This window comes from Myxocyprinus asiaticus, chromosome 39, assembly GCF_019703515.2.
Source record: "Myxocyprinus asiaticus isolate MX2 ecotype Aquarium Trade chromosome 39, UBuf_Myxa_2, whole genome shotgun sequence".
Classification (NCBI taxonomy): Eukaryota; Metazoa; Chordata; class Actinopteri; order Cypriniformes; family Catostomidae; genus Myxocyprinus; species Myxocyprinus asiaticus.
Window position 1 is genome coordinate 24,649,005 of NC_059382.1, and position 20,128 is coordinate 24,669,132.

A 20,128-nucleotide genomic window follows, 5' to 3' on the forward strand; every position below is an offset into this window, starting at 1 on the left:
CGGTCCTAACCCAACTTTGACCAAATGTGCAGTTATTGTGTTTTGTCTTTGCAGGGCAATGTAGACCTTCATTTTAGCAGAATGGAAATGATTCTCTCTGCTAATTAAAATTTGCTATTCTTTTTGACCCACTATTTTTTTATGACTCGACTTTTATCGGCACGCTCACCTCGCCCAAGGCCATTGTGGTATCCAGTGCCGCCCTCAGACAGCTGCAGTCTGCCGTCCCCATAGACTTCTGCTCCTTGAGCTGGCACAGTAACGCCAGGGCCTCCGCGCCACACGCCTTTATGCTGTCTGCCAACGCTGCCCACAGACAGACACAGAAAGCAGAGAGCAGTCAGACGAGCCATCTGTCACCTGCAGGCACTCCACATACGTTCGTCAGACGCACAACTTACATTTCCTGCCGTGTACGGTCGTGACGTGATTGTGTGTGTGGGAATCGTGCATTAGCAGTTTTGAGTAATATCATCCGTCTTTAAATCAGCTCTAACTAAATGATCAGACCTCCAGTGGCTGAGCCATTAACAAAAGCACAGTGACACTAATGACCTCTATGATGTATAGAGACAGACTTGAAGAGAAACTCATTATCTTGGACTTCTCTATAAGTTGATACAGCAATGCCATAAAATATTCAAGCAGCTTAAAGCTGCAGATAATAATAAAAATTACATTTACGTTGCCCATTATAAAATGGATAGCTCTGCTACTGGATGTTAATACAGCATTCTAGCAAGCTAAATTACATGATATAGTTGCTCTGTCCCGAATCCTAGTGAGCTGCCTTGCCACCAACTGACTTCATAGGCAGCTGCCTTCTAAAGCTAAAGTATACTTCAGTATTCCACCTTCCGCTACATCTTGCACACAGTGTTCACAATATAACACAGCCTCTCATGAGTTAAAGGGATAGTTCACCCAAAAATGAAAATTATTTTATCATTTACTCACCCTCATGCCATCACAGATGTGTATGACTTACTTTCTTCTGCTGAACACAAATTAAGATTTTTAGAAGAATATTTCAGCTCTGTAGGTCCATACAATGCAAGTGAATGGTGAACTCAGAATGTCCAACAAGGACATAAACACAGCAAAAAAGTAATCCATATGACTCGTGGTTTAATTTATATCCTTAGAAGTTATATGATAGGTGTGGGTGAGAAACCGATCAATATTTAAGTCCTTTTTTACTGTAAATCTCCACCTTTGACGAGCCCAAACAAGTATGTGTCTGAATGTGGAAGTGAAAGTGAACGTGTAGATTTACAGTAAAAAAGGACTTAAATATTGATCTGTTTCTCACCCAGACTTAACATATCGCTTCTAAAGACAGGGATTAAACCACAGGAGTCGTAAGGATTACTTTTATGATGTCTATAAGTGCTTTTTGGCGCTTCAAAAAATTTGGCACCCATTCACTTGCATTTTATGGACCTACAGAGCTGAAATATTCTTCTAAAAATCTTCGTTTGTGTTCAGCAGAAGAAAGAAAATCAAGGTGAGTAAATGATGAGAGAAGTTTCATTTTTGGGTGAACTATTCCTTTAAATATACTGAATATTATTCCAAATATATAGAAGACTGAAATAAAGCACATTGAATGTATCTATAGGGAAGTAATTGCATCAGTTAAGCTACTGTGATTACACAGCCACATTTGGATATATTTCCATGGTGTTTGTGCAAGTGGCGTCTTGTGCTCACCGTCAGCTTGTTCCACTGGCACCATGTGGGAGGTGGCACTGCCCTGCACTATGACATCGCCCACCAGGTGAGCAAACTGAGTCACTGCCTGCACAAGCCCAGACAAATCTATCACACACACAGAGGAAAATCAGAGTGTGAAATGGTACAACATGATACTATTAGTGCTTTTTGTCACAAACAGCCTGATTGAATTCATGTCAAAAAGGCAATGCAGCAGACTGAATGCATATTTGTGGCTCTTGAATATCTGCTTTTGTACATAGAAACAGAAACATTCTAGTAATGTAATACCTTTTAAAATCTCTCAAGTAGCATGTGATTAATTTCAGTGAATCATTTGGTTTCAGCTGGTTTAAAGGAATATTCCGGGTTCAATACAAGTTTAGCTTAGCAACATTTGTGGCATAATGTTAATTTAATTACCAAAAAAAAAATTGACTCATCCCTCATTTATTTGATAAAAAGCAAAAATAACTGTTACAGTAAGGCACTTATAGAGAAGTGAATGAGGCCAGTCCACAAATCTTAAACACTGTTTCCAAACTATAGTCACAAGAAATAAACATTATGCATGTTTATATTATTTTAGTGTAATAAAATTAGCGACGTTACCGCATACCGGATTACAGTTTGATGCTGCGCTGTCAGGATAACGAAGTAGTACTATTGGAAATAACTTTGCACAGATAAGGTTAGTAAGCGATTTTATCACACTAAAATCATGTTAACATGTATAATGTTTACATCTTGTGGCTATACTTTTGAAACAGTGTGACATTTATGTACTGGCCCCAATTATTTCTATTGTCAGTGCCTTACTGTAACCGTGATTTTTACTACTTTTTAAATAAACGGGATGAGTTAAAATAAGTTTTTTGTGGTAATCAACATAATACAACAAACACAGTTGATTAAGCTTAACTTATATGTATATATTTTTTTAATTATGTAAAAAAAAATATGATTCACAAATTATTTTTTAATGAGCTCAATGTAAGTACCTACTTTCTAATAGCAGCATGCAGCGTTTTGAACTCAAAGAGTAGCATGACTGGGGGCCTGGGTAGCTCAGCGAGTAAAGACGCTGACTACCACCCCTGGAGTCGCGAGCTCGAATCCAGGGCATGCTGAGTGACTTCAGCCAGGTCTCCTAAGCAAACAAATTGGCCCTGTTGCTAGGGTGGGTACAGTCACATGGGGTAACCTCCTCGTGGTCGCTATAATGTGGTTCTCGTTCTCGGTGGGGCGCGTGGTGAGTTGTGCGTGGATGACGCGGAGAATAGTGTGGGCCTCCACACGCACTACGTCTCCACGGTAACGTGCTCAACAAGCCACGTGATAAGATGCGCGGATTGACGGTCTCGGACACGGTGGCAACTGAGATTCGTCCTCCACCACCCGGATTGAGGCGAGTCACTACGCCACCACGAGGATTTAGAGCACATTGGGAATTGGGCATTCCAAATTGGGGAGAAAAAAATAAATAGAAATTGCATGTCTGTTGAACTACTTTAAAATTATGAGTAGCTTGTATTTTAACAAGCTACAGTTTCAAACTGGTTTCCCCCAGCACTGGTGGAGCCTATGGTACATTAATGAACACAAAGAGAGTTTGTGTATAGATGTAATTCACCTGTGTTATCTGATATAAAGCCATCTCTGGCAGTCTGCAGCCTCTCCACACAATCCAAAGCCACCTGGCACCTGGACACCAGGTAATCTACACACGAGGACATGTACTTTAATATTTATTACACTTTCACGTTCCTTCCCTGCTGTATGATGTCATTGGTGGCCAGGGTGGGTAAAGTAAGCTGGTGACTGACCGGCGGAGCTGGTGCAGCTGATGTGTGCGGGGTCGTCCAGCTGATCCAGACTGTCCTGTACGATCCTCTCTGCCTCCTCCAGAGCTCCACGCAAAGCCGCCCAGCGCAGAGAGACCAGCTCGCTCTCCAGTGCCTGCTCATGACTCTCCTATAGACAGACAGACGTGTTCAAGGGATGACACTACAAAATATCCGATAAAAGCAACATTGGGATTTCCCACCTTCTCATTGAGTTGGTTCTGCAGGGCTTCAGCAGCTTTTATGCTGCTCTCCCTCTCAGTGGTCAAACTGCTTTGCACACGCTCTAACTCCAACCCCAAACCTGCCAGCTCCGATTCTTTCTGAGATATGGTCCCCATTAGCCCCGCCTTCTCAGACTCTAGAGCAGAAAGCTGAGTACTGAGCTGCTCATTTGACTACAGAGAGAGAGAGAGAGAGAGAGAGAGAGAGAGAGAGAGATAGAGAGAGAGAGATTAGGAGAGACAAATTGAGTATGGGTATAACATGACTTGTTTTAACTCAGAGAACAAGAAATAGGATGAGGAGGGTTTGACAGAAATTAAACAGACAATGGTCTAAAAATAAAAAACAGTGATGTTCAACTTGAAATTACAATTCTTCCGTGGAACACAAAAGGAGATGTTCGAACGTTATGGACTTACAGCCTCAGTCACAGTTTACGTTTATTGTATGGAAAAAAAGATGCACTGAAAGTGAATAGTGAGCGAGGCAAACATTCTGCCTAACATCTCCTTTTGTGTTCCACGGAAGAAAAAAAGTCAAACGAGTTTGGAACAGCATGAAGATGCATAAATGATGATAGAATTTTCATTTTTGGGGTGAACTATTCCTTTTCTTCAAACTACATCCCTGTTTTGAGGGGGCTTTAGTTGACGATATTAAACAACTTCACAGAGATACAGGCGTATGGCATCATGCGAGTATGGCAACGCCCAGGGAGATGTAGTTACTGATAAACATTCACTTTAAAACAAATCATATACATTAATGACTCAAGAGTTCCAACGTGATAATAAAAGCGGTTTAGTTAATGATTGAAGAGAAAGGAGTGTAAAATACAGCATATGATCTTCTCTGTTGATATTTGTGCACCTGCAAAGAAATGATAGCATTGCCATTGTTTCTCTGCGTGTTCATCTGGGCAATGGAGTGCCTTTATGATCAGAAATCTGAGATATAGTGGGAATGTCGCATATTGACTTTGATATTGGATGGAGCACAGAATAAACTCCAGCTATGTGAAAAATAGGGTTGTGAACTGATTAAATATTTTTAGCTACCGGTAATGAATTGCAGCGTTTTCTGTGATTAATCACGATTGATCATGGAACATGGAACAAAACAAACATTAAAATCTAATCATAATTTACTTTATACTTTGTCTCAAAGAACTTGCAATAAATGTGTTATTCATCATTTATTTTTATTATTTAAATATATACATGTTAAAATGTTCAGTGTTTTTGCGGACAGAGTTAAATAAGACACATTTTTACATTTTATAAGTCTTTAATACAAGTTTACACTCAGTGACCACTTCATTAGGTACACCTACTTAGTCATGTGATTATCTAATCAGCCAATCGTGTGGCAGCAGTGTAATGTATAACATCATGCATTATGAGCTTCAGTTAATGTTCACATCAACCATCAGAACAGGGAAAAAATTTTATCTCAATGATTTAGACCTTTGCATGATTGTTGGTGCCAGACGGGCTGGTTTTAGTATTTCAGTCACTGCTGATCTCCTGGGATTTTCATGCATAACAGTCTCTAGAGTTTCTGCAGACGGAAATGTGACCAGCTGCATATAATCTAATGCCCATAGATGGTAATAGATGGTAACAATCGTGACATTTAAACATCCGGGTAGGACTTGTGTGTATTTTTGTCACATTGTTCAAACCGCTTGGTGTTAGCTTTAATGTTAGCGTCCTCTCGACTTTGTCAGCAAACATACTGCTGTTCTCTACTAAGGCAGCATCTAATCAACAAATTAATTACTTTATAATATGACAATGTGTACTGTATACATACCTTTTCGTTGTTGATGTTTTAAATCCACACCTGAAGTGTTCCGCTCCATGCAGAGTGTAGTCTCATGTGTCAAACACCACAAGGCATCAGTGAAGTGAGTTTTTATTTTGCCTCTAGAGGCTGCTCTCATACTGTATAACGACCCTTCCCAGCTGTTCAAGCACCAGACGCAACGGAGAAAAACTATTGGTGTGGATTTTTGCAGATAACCGATAGTTCCAGAAATCTGTTATCAGTGCCGATTAATCGGCAAAACAGATATATCGGTCGACCTCTAAGCAGAATAGCATCTGCATAACACGTCAAACCTTGAGGCGGATGGGCAACAACAGCAGAAGACCACCTCGGGTTCCACTTCTGTCAGCCAAGAACAGAAAGCTGAGGCTGCAGTGGGAATAGGCTCACCAAAACTGGACAGTTAAACACTGGAAATACATCGCCTGGTCTGATGAATCTCGATTTCTGCTGAGGTACACAGATTGTAGGCCCACTGCAGCCTCAGTTTTCTATTTTCTGTTTCCCCATTCTGATGGTTGATGTGAACATTGACTGAAGCTCCTGACACGAATATGCATGATTTTATACATTGCACTTCTGCCACACGATTGGCTGATTAGATAATTGCATGAATAAGTAGATGTACAGGTGTATCTAATAAAGTGGTCACTGAGTGTATGTTTACATGCAATAAAATCAGTGGACATGCTGTAATTAAAAGTTGGTAAATATCTTCTACCGTTTTTCAGTGTACTTTTTTAATAATAGGATCAAATGGACAGATTCAATTTATACCAAGCTTTATTTGTAGGATAAACTTAAGTGTACATTGCCCATGCATTATTAGACATTATACATACAAAAAATGTACTGCTGAAGTTTAAAATGTTAAAATTATTACTTTCTCTGGCTGCTGTTCAGCCTCTTTCACGCAAACACGGAGTCTCTGCCACACGGTTTCGCTTTTGACACTGGTCTAGATGACAGCGAGTTAGCATTTTCGAGTGATGCGAAGAGATATGGCAGCTTGCCTGTTTCTCTCCCACACCTGGCTCACCACTTGCGGGTGAAGTCACCATTCTCTGTACAGTAAATCCACTCCAGTGTTTATTATGCCCGGGACATGTGCCTCACACAATTAGTTTCTGTGCTAGGATGTGCAGTTGAGTCGAGAGTGTACCTCCTGGAAATGTATTTATACCAATTTTAGCCACAGGAAGTGGGGGAAAAACATTAGTAAAGTTTCAGGAAGTGAAAAAAATAAAAATAAAAATGGATAATGCATTACTTGCGTTAATTTTTTTTGTGTGTCAAACAGTCAACTACTAATCAGAGAAATGAAAGCATTAAATTTCCAAGCCCTAGTGAAAAAAGATTATGATGGCTTTTTCATAAACACTATTTATGTTCACAGGTAGTTAGAACAAAAATTCTTGAAATTTTGACTTTTGTAATGGCATTTTCCAGTCGTTGGGATTACTGGCTAAAAAAATAAAAAATAAAAAATAATTTTTCAACATTCAGAGCTGAGCAGAACAACAAAAATCAAATCACTATAGATATTTCCATGACTTTTTAAGACTCTATAAACGTCCAATTTAAATATCCAAGACATTTCCAGGAACGAAAATCATAATTCAAAAATTCCCTGACTGTAGGAATCCTGAAATTCACATGGAAGAGATATGATCTTATTGCATGTAATTAGTACAAGGTGTGAGCAATGGATCAGAGATGGATGGAAAAAGAGAGCGACTGAGGAGGAGAGGTAGAGGGCAAGATCCCACCTGTTGGGAAGAGGTGACGGTACTCTTCAGGGTCTCTAGTTCTGTTCTGCTGGACATCAGCTCGGCTTGAAGAGCTTGAAGCTGCTCTAATTGTGCCTTCTCCTACTCGTGCATATACACACAAACACAAACGGGGAGGGGTTGCAAGACAAACAAACTAAGGATCAGGGTCCAAAATTTAATTTACTAACCAGTTTCTTTATTAGGAACTGATTTCAATCCAATTATAAGAATGACAATCTGATCACACTGATGTAAGTGACGTGAGCCAATCAAATTGAACCATACACTTAAAACATGTCGCGACTTGCATGTCTTCAGGTAGATTTATCACCAGAACTATATCTAGTTTTATATTCTCTATACAATGAAAGTGAATGATGACTAAGGCTGTCATTCTTCCTGACATTTCCTTTTGTGTTAAATATAAGACAAAAGTCATACAGGTCTGGAACGACATGTTGATGATAACAATTTTCATTTTTGGGTGAACTATCCCTTTAATTAACCTGCCACTGGTAAGTGTTGCAAAAAGTTAATTTTGGACCCTGCTATGGATACACCAGGCAGAGGGAGTGCGTTTTTTCTAAGTGTGTTTGTGTCGTGCGTCCGACCTGCTGACTTGTGCATTCTTGAACGACTTTCAATCTGTCCTGCATCTCTTTCTTCACGGTCTCAACCTCATCTTGAGCGGCACGGGCCACCGTCATCTGCCGCGTCACCTCTGCATTCTGAGAAACACACATGACATGTACAGTTTAATACAGAGCCAAGACTCTTAGCTGAGCCAGTTACTTTCCCAAGGACATGTCTCCCACTATTGGAGTGTGACAGAGAGAGATTGTGCCAGGTTTTATCTCTATGAAAAAAGAAGAGGAGTCAGCAGGAACTGAAGCCTCTTGGAAGGGTTGAATCACCTGCAGATTCAATGATAGGCCTGATATTGGAGCTCAAGCAAACTCAACTGAAGAGGTCAGTGGCTACATTCGGAATAGCATACTTCAGTACTACTATTACTAATTCTGCATGATGCATATTGTGCAATATGCAAATGTACTATATACCGTATTTTCCAGAAATAAAATTGCACCTGACTATAAGTCGCACCATGTCAAAATCTCATTGTTGAGAAAAAAAGAAAAAAAAGACATAAGTCGCATCTGTGTTGAAATTGCACTGAGAGAGTTTGCATGTGACAGGCACAAGGACCCAGGAGCAGCCGTTTGACTACCATTCAGCCTCTCACATGTCAAATGTGCTCCATGAAGATTACAGTACCTCAGAATCTACACATCATATCACATGTTTTTGGGCTTTTTTTTTTTTTAAACAGGAGAATTTTCTTTAAGTAATTGAGTGTAACAGTTTCTAATATTTTTATGTTTCATGAAAGAAACGCGACAAGTAAGCCACATCTGTTTATAACATCAGTAACTACAGTATGCTGTGCACAAATTAACAGCTTTTAGTCTGCGAGTAAAACAATATGCCTGTTGTATTCTATTCATTCATTGACGTTAGCGACTGTGGATATTTCTGATATCTGCAACCCTCTTTGGAACGTATTAATTATCCGGTTCAGTGGCTGAATGTTTTTACTATGAGTTGTGGCAGGGTGAGCAAGAGACAGACACAGTGGGTGTGGCGTCAAGCCTCGGGGAGGCGTTTATTGAAAATAGTAATAAATGTAAAATGTTCAGAAACAGAGAAAATAGTGTCCAGGGGGAATGGTGATCAAAATAAAGGGGAATTTTATTTTGAAATTTTAAAACTATTACTTTCTCTGGCTGCTGTTCAGTCTCTTTCGCACACACGCGGAGTCTCTCCCGCACGTTTTAGCTTTTGACACTGGTCTAGATGACAGTGAGTGAACATTTTCAGGTTATGCGAAGAGATACGGCAGCTTGCCTATTTCTCTCCCACACCTGGCTCACCACTTGCGGGTGAAGTCACCATTCTCTGTACAGTAAATCCACTCCAGTGTTTATTATGCAGTTGAGTCGAGAGTGTTTATTGAAAATAATAATAAATATAAAATGTTCATAAACAGAGAAAATAGTGTCCAGGGAGAATGGTGATCAAAATAAAGGGGAATCTGGCATCCTCGCAGTGAAACGGGGCTCCGTGAAGGCTGGGGAAGTGTCCATGGAATGGCACAGGCGTGAGCAGGGTCCGATGACCGCACGCGCTCCCCTCCTTGGTCCGAGGCACGTAGGGGGCGGCGGCGATGGCAGCTTGTCTTCCCAGGCAGGTGAGAGGGGAAGGCGGGCCGGCCTCTAGCCTGTCGGCCGCAGTGCGTGCTGTCCTCCCCGGCGTCGCATCCAATTCGCACCAAGGGTCCGAGGAGCGGGTCCGGCGATGCATTTAATTTGGCTGAACCCTCCCTGTTCTGCTCCTGGGCCTACGAGGATGCCAGTGTGGGCACACATGGAGAATAGAAGCCTGTGTTGTGCCAAAATTTTACTCCCCACCAGATTTTGACTCCCCGCTACCTGATTGGTCCTTATCCCTAAAGCCTATCCCTACACCCACCCCTAACCTTAACCACAGAAGGGAGTCATTGATCCCTATCACTAAAGCCCACCCCTAAACACATCTGTGATGGCATGAGGGTTAGTAAATGATGAGACTTTTTTTTTTGGGTGAACTATCCCTTTAACTCTGGATTGGCAGTCCAATCCAATAATGAATCTAAATTCTAGAGAGAACATTTTTATTTTTGGGTGAACTAACCCTTAAAGACATTACATTATGTATTCTGATACACATACTAATTTTTTATATTAGCCAGCATACAATATATGCACAGTATGCAGTCCACAAGTCAATTCACCTTCCTCAGCAGGTCAGCGTGGCTCTGGACCAGCTCCGTGTATTTCTCCTTTAGTTTTGTATAGCGTTGCTCATTTGCTTGGGCTTTTCCTACAAAAGATATACACAAATATATGGCTTAGTAACTCAAACATAAGACTTGACATACTTCATACTTCTCTCACAAACACACAATTAGGACAGTTAGCACCCAGCAGTTACATTGTTGTTGTGTGCATGCATGCTGGTGAATTGGACTGTGGGCAATATCGTTTTTTAGTATGTGATTGTGGCTGGTGTGGATTGGGGAACCTCCAGGCTGTGTTCCTCAGCTCCAGAGAGCAGCCAGACTGTCTAATGAGCATCTTTCTCTGCTCTGCATTTGCACGGCTCTTTAATATCCTTTACCACAGCCCACAAAATATGCTGCTTCTGTATTGTGATTATTGCTTAATTTAAACAGAAACCGATTTTCCAAAAACAACAGATTGAGGTGAACCAGTGATTGTAAATATATCTAGAAGGAAGGAAAGTGTTTTTATCGCTTTACAAAAGAGAAACAGAGTAATGATTTCACTTAAAGTCCTAAATTATAGCCGTGAATCCAAGTCTTCAGAGTATTAACAAACTTTACAAACCTTACAAACTTAAGCTGTGTCAACAGCATCTGTGACATGCTGTTGGTAACTATAGGGAAAAAAAAGGAGGGGGGGGGGGGGGGTTGTGTTTACCGTACTGTACCTACCTATGTAAATCTATGGGCAAAACATTGCAGTGGTGAAAGAAAACACAGTAACTTTCACATGATACACACAAGGATGCTAGAAACGGACTATTTACATTAGGAAAAAATCAACCCACAGGAATTACGGCAGTAGTGTGTAACCTATCGTTTATCTGCCTACCACAGTAGACCTTTTGGTAAATTATAATTTAGACAACTTTCCTCATTCAACAATAAAATCTCTACTTTTAACTCCCCAGGATGCCTTGCCCAATCGTCTCCATTTGAAAGGTTCTGAGCACCGTTCGGCACGGAATGACTGCAAACCGTTCACGGCCTGGATCTCTCAGCACGGTTACTAAACTTAACTGTTCTGGTGGAATGGTTTTAGTACTCAGAGACTCACGATTGTCAATTTGCCAACGCCAAGGTAACACAGTTGTTTCTAGTCAGCTAGCCAAGTTCGCTAATATTTGGCTAAAGTTAATAAAAGTTCAATCAAATGAGTGTATGTTTAGAACAGTGTTTCCCATTCATTACCTAGACTGTGGCGGCCCGCCACGGTCTAATTTGTCCCACCACAGTTTCATAACGAACCGAAAATATTTTTACACTTCTCATAATAGCATAAAAGGTCTCTAACATTGTGTTTTGCACTGTTGCTTCGGCAAAGCATCTCTCACTCCCGGTCAAGAGCACGAAGTTCTCTTAATTTTGCTCTCAAAGTGCACCAGATTGATGCATTTAACTTAAAAATGTACCAAATTTTCATGCTCCCCCAGACCCCCCTACAGGGTCTGAGGTCCACCCACCACAGTCTCACGAAATCCTGTGGGAAACACTGTAGTGTCTTTATGATTTTAGGATAAGACCAAAACCTCTTACTCTCAACTTCGTTCAGGCTGCGCTGCTCTTTCTCAGTGTCCTCTTTGACCCTGCGCAGGTCGTCTAGCTCCACCCTCAGGAACTCACTCTCTCCCAGTGCCTGCTGCTTCAAGTGAGTCTGCTCTGCCAGCTCCGCTTCCAGCTCATTCACACGCCCCCTCAGTGCTTGACAAAGACGTCCACTCTGAGAGAGGCCAAAAGAAATGTCACTGTGAATAACCTTACCTAACTATAGTTTGCTTTATAGAAACCAGTGTTACACTGACTGAACCATGATAATGAGAAGCCATTCATGACTTTACATGTGGTTACTATGGATTTGCTACAAATATCACAGATAAACAAAGGTTACAGTCCAAGAACCAAGGTAAATTTTCATTTGGTCCAAACGAAAATGCCCAGATATATTTGGTAAGGTAAAGACGGATTCTTATTCAATAAATAGTTTCATTTCAAACTTTGTTTTGGATTTTCTCCCCTTTTCTCCCCAATTTCGGCATGCCCAATTCCCAATGTGCTCTAAGTCCTCATGGTGGCGTAGTGACTCGCCTCAAACTGGGTGGCGAAGGACAAATCTCAGTTGCCTCCGCGTCTGAGAAAGTCAATCCGCGGATCGTATCACGTGGCTTGTTGAGCGCGTTACCGCGGAGACCTAGCGCATGTGGAGGCCTCACGCTATTCTCCGCGACATCCAAGCACAACTCACCACGCGCCCCACCGAGAGCGATAACCACATTATGGTGACCACGAGGAGGTTAACCCAATGTGACTCTACCCACCCTAGCGACCGGGCCAATTAGTTGCTTAGGAAGCCTGACTGGAGACACTCAGCACACCCTGGATTCGAACTTGCGACTCCAAGTGTGGTAGTCAGCGTCTTTACTTCCTGAGCTACCCAGGCCCCCTTGGTTTCATTTTTTATTAATACTGGGAGTGAATGATTTTTATGATGTTTGGTTTCAGTCTTCTGCTGATGCAGATGGAGTACTGTACTAAAATAATCTGACAGACTTTCCTGCAGGAAACTGCAGAGGTGCCAAAATGTACTAAACAAAATCATTTAGTAATCAATAAGGAACTGGAATTGTGAGTTGAATTTGACGCACATTTGTTAAATTTCTTTGGATTCCAATCCAATTTGAAATACATTATATTTACAAATGGTCAACCATGTGTTGTGTGTTCAGCTATTTACTTTGTTTTTCATGTCTCTTCTATTGTATCTGCATCAGAGTCCTGCATGGGTCCTGTTTTGGAAGCCTGCACCCGCCCCGCCCAGCAGTATTTAACAAAACACCCGACCGATTATCCAACAGCAACACTAATTTAATTCCATACTCGACCTGTTTAACATAAAGACCATGATCCAAACCGCACCCACATTAAAATAAATCTACTACATCAGGTAGGCAAAAGTTTTTATTTGCTAACGTCACACAAGCAATCAAACTGACATTAGGCACTCTGAGTTGGAGCATTTAAGAAAAACAGACACATTGCCTAACGTTGTGGTGACAATTAACAGAAAAAAAACAAGAGAAAGATGAACATTATTTGACATTTAAAAAAATTGCCTTGGCTTTTTGACCCGCAGTCCACCCGTGCCTATTGATTCCCGACCCGCACTGCAAATGACAATGTACTGTAAAGATTTTCCGCCCATTACGTCAAATATTAGCGGGTTACCCATCGTGTACCTGCTGATACCCGTACATGTGCAGGACTCTGATCTGCTCATGTTTGACCTCCTTTCATGTCTTGCTCTTTACCTCCAGTCTGAAAGTCTCCAGCTCCTCTTTCAGGGCCTGTAGCTCCGCTGTGAGCTGCTCAATCAAACGGTCTCTGAGAAGAGAGATACAAGACAGTTCTTAAAGCTGAAGCAATCTATGAGTATTTCATTCAGTTTCCAATAAGGTTGTTAATGATTTATCAGTATTGATCATTTTCTTTAATCATTTTAAATATCAAGAATAGTGATTAAACAAACAGAAGAAACATGAAAGATATAAAGCATCTATGATGCTGATTCAATGAGAGAAATATAGAAATATAGCATGTATCCGAGAGGCATTAGGACTCCCTTTAGCCAGATTACATCAAGGTCTATGCATCGTATCACGTTGTATTTGTGCTCGTTTTAATTGGGAGCATCTGCTCTTCAGTAAGCGTGTGCGTTTTTATTTTCTATTTATGTTTAATGAAGTTACAAGCGAAAATGCGACAAAAAGCCACAACTGTTTACAACTTACATGTAACTTTGTGCTTTCACATACAAATACATGGCTTTTCCTCAGTATACTTTAGCGTGTGAGTGCTTGATGTATTCTATTCGTTGAGACATTTCCAACGACATATTACTATCCAATCTCTTTTATGTTTTGTCCATATGTTTGATATATGGTCAGTGTACGGTAAGCTACTTAAAAAAAAAATATTATTCAATACAAATAACTAATTACATTTCTAAAATTTTAATCTTTACTGATTACATCTTTAAAAATTAATCACATTACTAATTACTTTTAAGATACTTTCTGAAATGCATTTCAAAGAAAAGCTTTTGTTTTTACGCAAAATGAATTCAAAATAATGTCAATATTTACTTTTTGGTTATTGATCGTTAGGGAGCGCACACGCTTCAGCTGTCACAGAAACAAAAACAAATTTGCTTATTAATGGATGGATGGATGGATGTTTTCAATGTATTCTAGACAGATTATATTATTTTAGAAATGTCTGTAACCCAAATAAAGCACTTAAAATTAACTTAACTGAAAGTCAGTAACTGTAATCTGATTACTAGAATTTGAAATGTAATGCATTACACTACTTTTTCTACTAACAAGTAATTAAATTACAGCCAACACTTCATATCGTGTACAGTAATTATATTTCATAAGTAACGAAAAATGGAAAGCTTCCTATTTATCACCAATTTTGTTATGGCCAAGCAAGTAGATATCAATTTGATTATTAATTTACATCAATGATAATGATATCAAGGATATCTCCGAAAACAAAAGTCTTACTTCTCATCTTTGCGCATGCCGTTCTGACTGTTGAAGTTGAACGGGTCTGTGGCGGCAGAGGTGCCGAAAAGGTCATCGAATTTACTCTCCACAGCGCTCTAATGAAGAAAAATCAAAATGAGACCCATCCTCATCTTTCGACACACAACACAGCGAGTTCAAAAAGTGATGTGAGAGAGGACAGCGAGATGACATCGTGTGTTCGGTACCGGTAAAGATGGGATGTCCGTGTCCACCAGATCTTCTGTCTCAACCACATGTTCACTCTCAGGGGATGATGACTCCGCCGGAATCACCACCACTGGACTGATGTGCTCGGACAGAGCTGATGCCCGCAGGAAGTTTGGAGGATTCTGAAGAGAATGTGATGGAGACAAAGAAAGTGGGAGGAAGGTGAAAAACATAGGAAGAGAGAAACTGGATCATTCCAGTAGAGATCTTAGCAGGCGGGTATGTAAATCACTTAAACAATTTCTTCCCACTAGCCATGTTTTGTGACTCAGGTCAGGCAGAAATGTGTTTGGTATGCAGGAGTCTCACCTCAGGAAGCTGTGGGATCTGAATCAGTCTCTTGAAATACTGCAGGTTACTTGAGCGATAGAACAGACTCTTCAGTCTGGAGAGAGAGAAAGAGCCAAAGGAAAGAGTGAGGGTGAGAAATGACAAAAGAAAGTGTGTCTATCATACACTAGCACTAACAGTTTGAGTGAACAGTGACTGACAGAAACAAGGGAGTGCACTCACTTCTTAAACTGCTCCTGGAAGCGATCCCTGTGGCCCTGAAGAGTATCAGCTGGCAGACCTGAAGGACATGAGAGGGAGAGAATTCCAAACATGACAATGAGGAGGTAAATAAATTGAGTCGCCACTAAGCCCCTTTAGTTACTGTTGTTAGTTCTGTCAAACTTTCCCATTTATAATTGTTCTGCCACCACTAAACATGGCATTTTCACAGACTATAATGGCACGTTTCCACCATATATAGCAGCACAAATCAAGCAAACCTTTTTTTACATTCTTCTTTGTGTTATATTACCCTGAAATTAATTAAAAAAATAAACTAGTCAGTAAAGTAGTTGGCATCTTTCTCTTATCAGACTGTTGTAATCCATCTCTCTTTATCCATTTCGTCTTTGGATAAAGACGTTGTTGCTGGGTTACTTGTTATAGTGATACAAGGTACCCAGAGGATACATGCAGTGTTTTGTCTTTCTTTTAAAAAAGAAAGTTATTCCTCATTCTTAAATGAATATTATAACATCAGCGAAGACACCTACATTGGCTCCAAGTTAAATTAAAGCTAACAACATAACATTCATTAATTTATGTATTGATTAAGGTCTTAGTAAAAGTATATTAAAATCATTATAGTAAATGATGCTTTCCCTTCTTAAGTGACTGTGATGATCATTTGCCACAATTCTGATTCACAGTCTGCACAGTTTCCAATCAAATTACAATGTAATTTAACAAATTCTTTACAATTTCTTTCAGATAAATATGCTTTACAATATCACTGTTCATTCCAGCCCACGTTATAATATTATCTATTCTGTTCATGAGAACATTTTACCAAAAACCGCTTTGTTCATGGCAATCTCCCATTCATTCCAACAGGGAGTTCTGCATAGCTTGTCAGAGCGAGCGACCGTAACCAAGGGGGGCGGAGCTTAGCGAAGGTTCAATTGGGCAAAAAAACAAACATGTACGACAGAAAGGTTCAGAGCAAAGGCACATTTTTATCATAATCAATCAATAATATAATTTGATATTGATTACAATTACTAAGAATAGATATAACTAATACCTGTACAGGAAATCAAACTTACTAATGTTACCACAATATACTCAATATGGTGCTATGAACACTTTAAAATGTCATCAAGTGAGTATAAATGTACTTGAATCAACTGTAAAGCATCATTATTGATACTATACACATTCATCCGTGAATGAGTGCTGACACATAGTTAAATCAACAGCATGAACTTCTCAAGATTTATTGTTAATATTTAGAAAAGGAAAAAAGATACCCCATATATCATCTTTTGGGTATATTGTTTCACTATAACAAGTGCCCCAGATGATTTTAAATGGAATCTTACAGAAAAGATCTAAACAAACTGGACTTACATAAGCATGTATTAGAAAAAAAATCAATTGTTTGTCTGACAATTTGGTGGATAGCAACAGTTTCGGATTGGTCAGTAACGCTTCAAAGGCGGGGCTTAAAGATGGGCCAATGTTTCCTCTGTGTGTGTGAGAGAAAACAGACGTTGTGTATGGACAGCAGGGGGCTGGACTCACAGGAGTGGAGTTTGAAGAGCAGTTTGACGGTGTAGTCATACAAATGACTGCAGTCCAGGATGACCTGAATCATAGGAGCCAGACGACACTGACCCGCTGCCGTCACCGACACTGAACGAGACATATCCAACGAGCTGAACACTGAGGAGAAACACACACATAAACACTCTGAAATACACATAGCTTAAACACATATCTTTTCATGTCATGGGCCTTAAACATATTTTCAAAATACTCTAAATAGCAAAATCCTTAAATGGACAGTTCACCCAAAAATGAAAATTCTGTTGTCGTTTAATCAACCTCACAATGTTCTGAATCCGTATGACTTTTTTCTTCAAAAACACAAAAGGAGACGTTCGACTGAATGACAGCCTCAGTCACCATTCACTTTCATTGTATGGGAAAAAAAATGCAATGAAAGTGAATAGTGACTTAGACTGCTCTTGTGTTTCACAGAAGGAAGTCAGTCATGCACTTTGGGACAACATGATGGTGAATAAAGGACAAAAGAATTTTCATTTTGGGGTGAACTATGCCTTTAAAAAGGAAGTTTTATTCTTTTCTTTTATGAATCCCTCATTCAATCCACTCCCTTCAGCAAGCTCTTTTTCTCAATCCACCCATCTCATGGACAGTTTCCTCATTCACATTCATCCCCCTCCCTCTGACTCGTGCTCACTGATGCAGGCTCCTCAGCACACATAGGTGTGGTTTCCTGTGCCAGGAACTCTGCTGCAGCCAACAACACTCTCATTAACTTCCTCCTAATGCTTCCAGAACACTCACACTGAGATCGAGCAGTGTTTTGGATAGATTTTTGATAACACTGGATACATTTGACCAGCTCTGCACTTAAAGGGATAGTTCAACAACAACAAAAAAATTACTCAACATATGATTTAAAAAATAATTTTAATTCAAACAAATTCCCTTTTGAATCATTCAGGCTGATTTGTGAATTGATTCAACTGATAACATAGTCACACGCTCACAGTACTGACATCTTGAGCTAACATATAAGAGGGGGCATAAAACCGCATGCTGGTAACTGCCGCTTAAACACCTGCACCCAGCCTCAAACTTACCACCCAGGAAAAGATTCAGCTCACACTCCAGGTAATCAAACATCTCCACCGTCAGCTGGAAGCTACATGTGTCGAGAGGGGAGAGGAATGAAACAAGTGTTACACACAAATAGTGATTTGAGGTATCATTCATATCTGTGGCACAAACGGGGCCGGACAAATTACATGTCAAATTAGGGCTTGCCGTTTGCTGAAATCCCTAACCCCAAGTATGAGCAATAGGAATAGTGATGCTTGCCTTAGTAAACACCTTCGAAAATGTACCATCTCAGAATGAACAACTCAAATTCAAGCTGGTCGCACATCAGGCGAGAAGCGCCACGGCACGTAGCGGGTAAGATAACGCAAAGGTATCGCACACAGAAAATGTCGTTGCAGTGAATAGGTGGGAGCCCAAAACAGTGAATCTAAAGTAATTACCATAAAGACAAAAGCTAAATATGTAGGTTTTTGCAAAAAAATCTAAGTGACATCTATGAGTTTGCAGATTGGTGTATGAAAAAAAAAATGGTGCAACTGCACAAACTGAACGGTTAGACAGGGTGACGTTTGTGCAGTTTCTCTTCAGACAGCTTAACCCTTATGTTGGATTACTTTTTTTTAACTTTTTTTTTTTACTTAATCCAATTGGAATAACATTCCTTGACTTTGTTCAGATATGATATCTGAAAACACACAACAAAATTTGGACCATTTTCTTTACATTTTCTTGGTTTTATTTCACTTTGTTATATTTGTTGTGTTCCTGGTACATGACAAAAAGGGAATTTCATACACTAACACGCTGCAGTTTGGCCTCTAAGTGAAACAAATTTGCTCATTGCATTCTACTAATTGAGACCTTTCCAACGATATACAGATGATATTTTTTATGGTTTTACCAACTCTGAATATAATTGCTGTGATCACAAATTTGCAAATGATGATAACGAAACAGTTCTAATTTGTCAGCCAATTAAAAAGTATTATTTAAGAATTGGTAGGATCAGCTATATGCATTGTATAGTCCAGATTCTAGGCTTTAAAATGACACCCATTTTGTTCAGATCAAGCAAGTGGTTATTCATTTATTACATAATTATTATTTTTTTAATTCCGCAGAGTGCCTTCCCACTGGCCTGGTATAAGCTCAGTTCAATAAAACATTCTATCAATAAAAATATATGTTTTAAATATGTAAAAAAAAAAAAAAAGTGCAAAATCTGTCATAATTACTAAAAAAATAAGTTGGAAAAAAAGATAGAATGTAATATCTTGTGATAACATATGCAATATGAGAGATTTATAAACAATCTTAGGCCGGCCATTTTTGACCGGTAAGACAAAATGTGTTAGCACAAAACAAAGGCTAGGATTTAACCGTTAAAACTACAAAAAGACAAACTTGTTACTGAAATATATATATATATATATATATATATATATATATATATATATATATATATATATATATATATATATATGTATATATACACAATGTATTTTCTAGCCTAAAATCATTAATATACAGTATGTCCTTTGATTAAAATTTGGGTTAAAATGGATGTAACTTAATTACAATTTTTCAAGTGGCATGGCAAAATTTTGAGCAGCTTTTAAAGTCGTAGCTGGGTAGAGAATGGTGCTGCTGATGTGCGAATATTCATAGAAAACAATGGTTTCAAATTTTAGGACACTGTGTCATCCGCCAGATGCATCTGGCATATGACCCCCTTAAAGGTACGTGCGTATTCAGGACTGAAAAACACAGAGCGTGTGAGAAACAAAGAAGTACTCACAAATTATTGACGTCGTTCTCGCCCGCCTCATCAAGCTGTCTGTTTGACATCTGAAGGTTGCCAGGGAAACGAAGATTCTGAGAGAGCAGATGGGGTAATTGTTAGATTTGTGACAGATGAAA

The 20,128-nt window shown here is 39.6% G+C and overlaps 1 protein-coding gene across 2 annotated transcripts in view; it reads right to left on the reverse strand.

Moving 5' to 3' along the window:
* The window catches only part of hip1 (huntingtin interacting protein 1), an 81,384-nt gene that overhangs the window by 12,493 nt on the left and 48,763 nt on the right, over positions 1-20,128 (reverse strand). For both annotated transcript variants that reach the window (XM_051678979.1, XM_051678980.1), the window contains exons 6-22: positions 20,007-20,083; positions 18,229-18,290; positions 17,141-17,281; positions 15,578-15,635; positions 15,374-15,449; positions 15,043-15,186; positions 14,834-14,931; positions 13,574-13,646; positions 11,805-11,988; positions 10,218-10,306; positions 7,999-8,115; positions 7,385-7,486; positions 3,764-3,958; positions 3,543-3,690; positions 3,350-3,436; positions 1,714-1,821; positions 170-306 (exon numbers count right to left, since the gene is read on the reverse strand). In XM_051678979.1, the coding sequence (XP_051534939.1) occupies positions 170-306; positions 1,714-1,821; positions 3,350-3,436; positions 3,543-3,690; positions 3,764-3,958; positions 7,385-7,486; positions 7,999-8,115; positions 10,218-10,306; positions 11,805-11,988; positions 13,574-13,646; positions 14,834-14,931; positions 15,043-15,186; positions 15,374-15,449; positions 15,578-15,635; positions 17,141-17,281; positions 18,229-18,290; positions 20,007-20,083 (1,896 nt within the window). The remainder of the gene's footprint in view (positions 1-169; positions 307-1,713; positions 1,822-3,349; positions 3,437-3,542; positions 3,691-3,763; positions 3,959-7,384; positions 7,487-7,998; positions 8,116-10,217; positions 10,307-11,804; positions 11,989-13,573; positions 13,647-14,833; positions 14,932-15,042; positions 15,187-15,373; positions 15,450-15,577; positions 15,636-17,140; positions 17,282-18,228; positions 18,291-20,006; positions 20,084-20,128) is intronic.